The following is a 4,067-nucleotide window of genomic DNA, read 5'->3' as shown; positions in this document are numbered from 1 at the left end:
CGGTAATGCTGTCATGCGAAAACCTTTGTTTCCAACACGATAACTGGCTTTTTTTTTCTTGTCTCCTTGTTGAAAATGGAGTCGTTTGCAGCAGACACCATTGGTTTACATTTACACTACCTGTTTTTAACAGAATTGGTTCAATCAAGAACCTGGGTGAACGTTGTGAACACAACCAGTGTGGGGAAACCTCCAGCCCGATTCCTGGTCTTTCTGTGCATCAAGTAGATCCCACAGAAGTAGATCCTTTTGAATGCTGTGAGTATGGAGGAGCCTTCCTGGATCATTCCCTAGAGAACAATCGTAGTAGAGCTCACACTGGAAGCAGTACCTGTCAGTGTCCGGACTGTGGAGAAGACTGCAGGTGTCCTTCTCCTCTGACCACGCCTGTGAGCACTCATGGTGGGAAAAATACTCATAAATGTAAGATAAGTGGAGACAGGCCGCATGAATATATGGAGTGTGGGAAAGCCTCTGGTGAGGGGATACTTCTCCATGGTCTTGTAGGAACTCACAGTGCACAGAGGCCATTTGAATGTAAAGAGTGTGGGAAATCCTTTAGGGATTCCTCACAGCAGACTCCACATTTGCAAACTCACAGTGGAGACAGGCTTTATGAATGTAATCAATGTGAGAAAGCCCTTAGCCGCGCCTCAAGGCTCACGAGACATGAAACAGTCCACAGTGCAAAGAGGGCTTATGAATGTAAGGAGTGTGGGAGCACTTTTATGTATTCCTCAGAACTGACTGCACATAAAAGAATCCACAGCGGAGAGAAGCCTTATGAATGTAAGGAATGTGGGAAAGCCTTCAGAGTGTCCTCGCAGTGTAAGAGACACATGCGAACCCACAGTGGAGAGAGGCCCTATGAATGTAAGGAGTGTAGGAAAGGCTTTCTAACACCCTCAAACCTCAGAACACATACAATAATCCACAGTGGAGAGAGGCCCTATGAATGTAAAGAATGTGGAAAAGCCTTTAGAACAACCACCCATCTTACAGCACATAGAATAATCCACAGTGCAGAGAGGCCCTATGAATGTAAAGAATGTGGGAAAGCCTTTAGAACAACCGCACATCTTACAGCACATAGAATAATCCACAGTGGAGAGAAGCCTTATGAATGTAAGGAGTGTGGGAAAGCGTTTAGAACAACTTCACAACTTAAAACACATAGAGGAATCCACAGTACGGAGAGGCCCTATGAATGTAAGGATTGTGGGAAAGGCTTTCTAACACCCTCAAGACTCAGAACACATAGAATAATCCACAGTGCAGAGAAATCCTATGAATGTAAGGAGTGTGGAAAAGCGTTTAGAACAACTTCACAACTTACAACACATAGAGGAATCCACATTGCGGAGAGGCCCTATGAATGTAAGGAGTGTGGGAAAGGCTTTCTAACACCCTCAAGCCTCAGAACACATATAACAATCCACAGTGGAGAGAGGCCCTATGAATGTATAGAATGTGGCAAAGCCTTTAGAACAACCACACATCTTACAGCACATAGAAGAATCCACAGTGTAGAGAAGCCTTATGAATGTAAGGAGTGTGGGAAAGGCTTTCTAACACCCTCAAGCCTCAGAACACATACAATAATCCACAGTGGAGAGAGGCCCTATGAATGTAAAGAATGTGGAAAAGCCTTTAGAACAACCGCACATCTTACAGCACATAGACTAATCCACAGTGGAGAGAAGCCTTATGAATGTAAGGAGTGTGGGAAAGCCTTTAGCAGAACCTCACACCTTAAAACACATAGAATACTCCACAGTGCAGAGAGACCCTATGAATGTAAGGAATGTGGGAAAGGTTTTCTAACACCCGCAAACCTCAGAAGACATACAAGAATCCACAGTGAAGAGAGGCCCTATGAATGTAAACAATGTGGAAAAGCCTTTGTCACAACCTCACATCTTACAGCACATAGAATAATCCACAGTGGAGAGAAGCCTTATGAATGTCAGGAGTGTGGGAAAACCTTTAGAAGCACTTCATACCTTAGAATACATAGAAGAATCCACAGTGCAGAGAGGCCCTATGAATGTAAGGAGTGTGGGAAAGCGTTTAGAACAACTACACACCTTAGAAGACATAGAATAACCCACAGTGCAGAGAGCCTCTGTGAATGTAAGGAGTGTGGGAAAGCGTTTAGAACAACTGGACACCTTAGAAGACATAGAAGGATCCACAGTGCAGGCAGGCCCTATGAATGTAAGGAGTGTGGGAAAGTCTTTCTAACACCCTCAAGCCACAGAACACATATAAGAATCCACAGTGGAGAGAGGCCCTATGAATGCAAGGAGTGTGGGAAAGCCTTTAGAAGAACTGCACACCTTAGAAGACATAGAAGAATCCACAGTGGAGAGAGGCCCTATGAATGTAAGCAGTGTGGGAAAGCCTTTAAAACAACTTCACATCTTACAAGACATAGAAGAATCCACAGTGGAGAGAGGCCCTATGAATGTACACAGTGTGGGAAAGCCTTTGTTCAGGCCTCAAGCCTCACACAACATAGAAGAATCCACAGTGGAGAGAGGCCTTATGAGTGTAAAGAATGTGGAAAAACCTTTACATGTGCATCTTCCCTCAGTATACATATGCGAATGCATAGTGGAGAGACACCTTAAGAATGTAAGCAGTGTGGGAAAGCCTTTACAAGAGCCTCAGCCCTTACTGTACGTAGAAGAATCCACAGTGGTGAGACCCTATGGGTATAAGGAATCAGGGGAAAGGTTTACTCATTTCTCAAGTTTCAAATCACATAGAAATATCCACAGTGGAGAAAGACCCTATGAAAGTAAGGAATGTGATGGTGGTGGTGGTTGTGTGCTGTGCAGTCGGTTCCGACTTATAGGGATCCTGTACAGGGTTTCCGAGGCTGGAAATCTTTATGGGAGCAGAAAGCCTCATCATGTGGGGAAATGTTAAATCATTGCTTAACCCTCCTTTCACATAAAGAGTACACAGTGAAGGGAAATCATATGAATGTAAGGAGAGTGGGAAAAGCTTTCAGATTTGTCTCACAATACAGTACACACAAGTGATTCCATAATGTAGAGAGGCCCTATGAATGTCAGGAGTTTGAGAAAGCATTTATTCAGGCCTCACTCCTTACTGTACATAAAAGGATTCATAGATAAAAGACTTCTTTATGTCCAATGCTAGATGTGTCTTCCATATAGCTACTGTGAAGTGAGCAAAACTGAAAATACTGTGCTTAATGTGAGCAAAGTTCTCACAGAAACATGTCAGCTTCATTGTAATTGCAGGGATATATCCTAAACAATGTTTGTTATTTTGTTATTCCATGATTAATTTTACCCCTCTTTAAATCTTTGGTTACTATAGTAAAGTCTCAGGAAATATCCTTGAGTAAATGTGGTTTTCTATTTTGTAATGATTTGATTGATGTTATATTGCTGGGAGCCAAACCCCTGAAGCCCTTTGACACAGTCCTGGCAAAGGAGAGACATCAGCACAGCAGATGCTTTTGGGGGAGCACCCTTTATCTCTCTTCTTTGGGATGGCTCTGATTCCACTTTTGGGGATATATTGTACTGCCACATTCACGGCTCCCACTGTGAGTTCTGCAGAGTTTAGGAAAAACCAGTCTTGCAACAATTGTTTCAACTTTACTGGATTAGATTCAAAGAGAATTTTCGATAAATTAGGGCAGCATGACCTATTCCCTCTCAACAGAAAACCTGAATACAAAGCAGCTGCATTGATGAGATCACAGAAACAGATAAAATACTAAAGTGAAACTGACTGACCCCTATAGGCCCCACCTAAGTCAATTACAGGCCAGAATTCACAAAACCCCCCACTACCACATACAGGAACCTATGTAATGGGGCAGAGAATGGTGAACATAAATAAAAGGTGGGCAAAATTTAATAGTCTACCTTTCCTGCAGTAATTAACCAGGTTGGGCCCTTTAACATGCCTCATGGCCCCAAAAGAAAGAAACATAGCAACAATGATAGTATAGATGTTAGTAATGTTGTTACTATAGAAAATAGTGGTATTTTACGTAGTATAGAAGATTGATAAATAAGTAG

The 4,067-nt window shown here is 42.6% G+C and overlaps 1 protein-coding gene across 1 annotated transcript; it reads left to right on the top strand.

Annotated features, from left to right (window-relative positions):
- The first annotated feature begins 728 nt into the window (after window positions 1-728).
- On the top strand, window positions 729-3,734 carry LOC102816870 (zinc finger protein 729-like). Its single transcript, XM_006877713.1, has 4 exons — window positions 729-1,395; window positions 1,480-2,038; window positions 2,291-2,448; window positions 3,706-3,734. Exons 1-4 carry the CDS (start codon window positions 729-731, stop codon window positions 3,732-3,734), a joined length of 1,413 nt encoding a protein of 470 aa, XP_006877775.1.
- The last annotated feature ends 333 nt before the right edge of the window (window positions 3,735-4,067 follow it).

This window comes from Chrysochloris asiatica, unplaced genomic scaffold, assembly GCF_000296735.1.
Source record: "Chrysochloris asiatica unplaced genomic scaffold, ChrAsi1.0 scaffold00566, whole genome shotgun sequence".
NCBI lineage: Eukaryota > Metazoa > Chordata > Mammalia > Afrosoricida > Chrysochloridae > Chrysochloris > Chrysochloris asiatica.
Note: the sequence above shows the minus strand (reverse complement) of the source record. Positions and strands in the feature narration are given on the sequence as shown.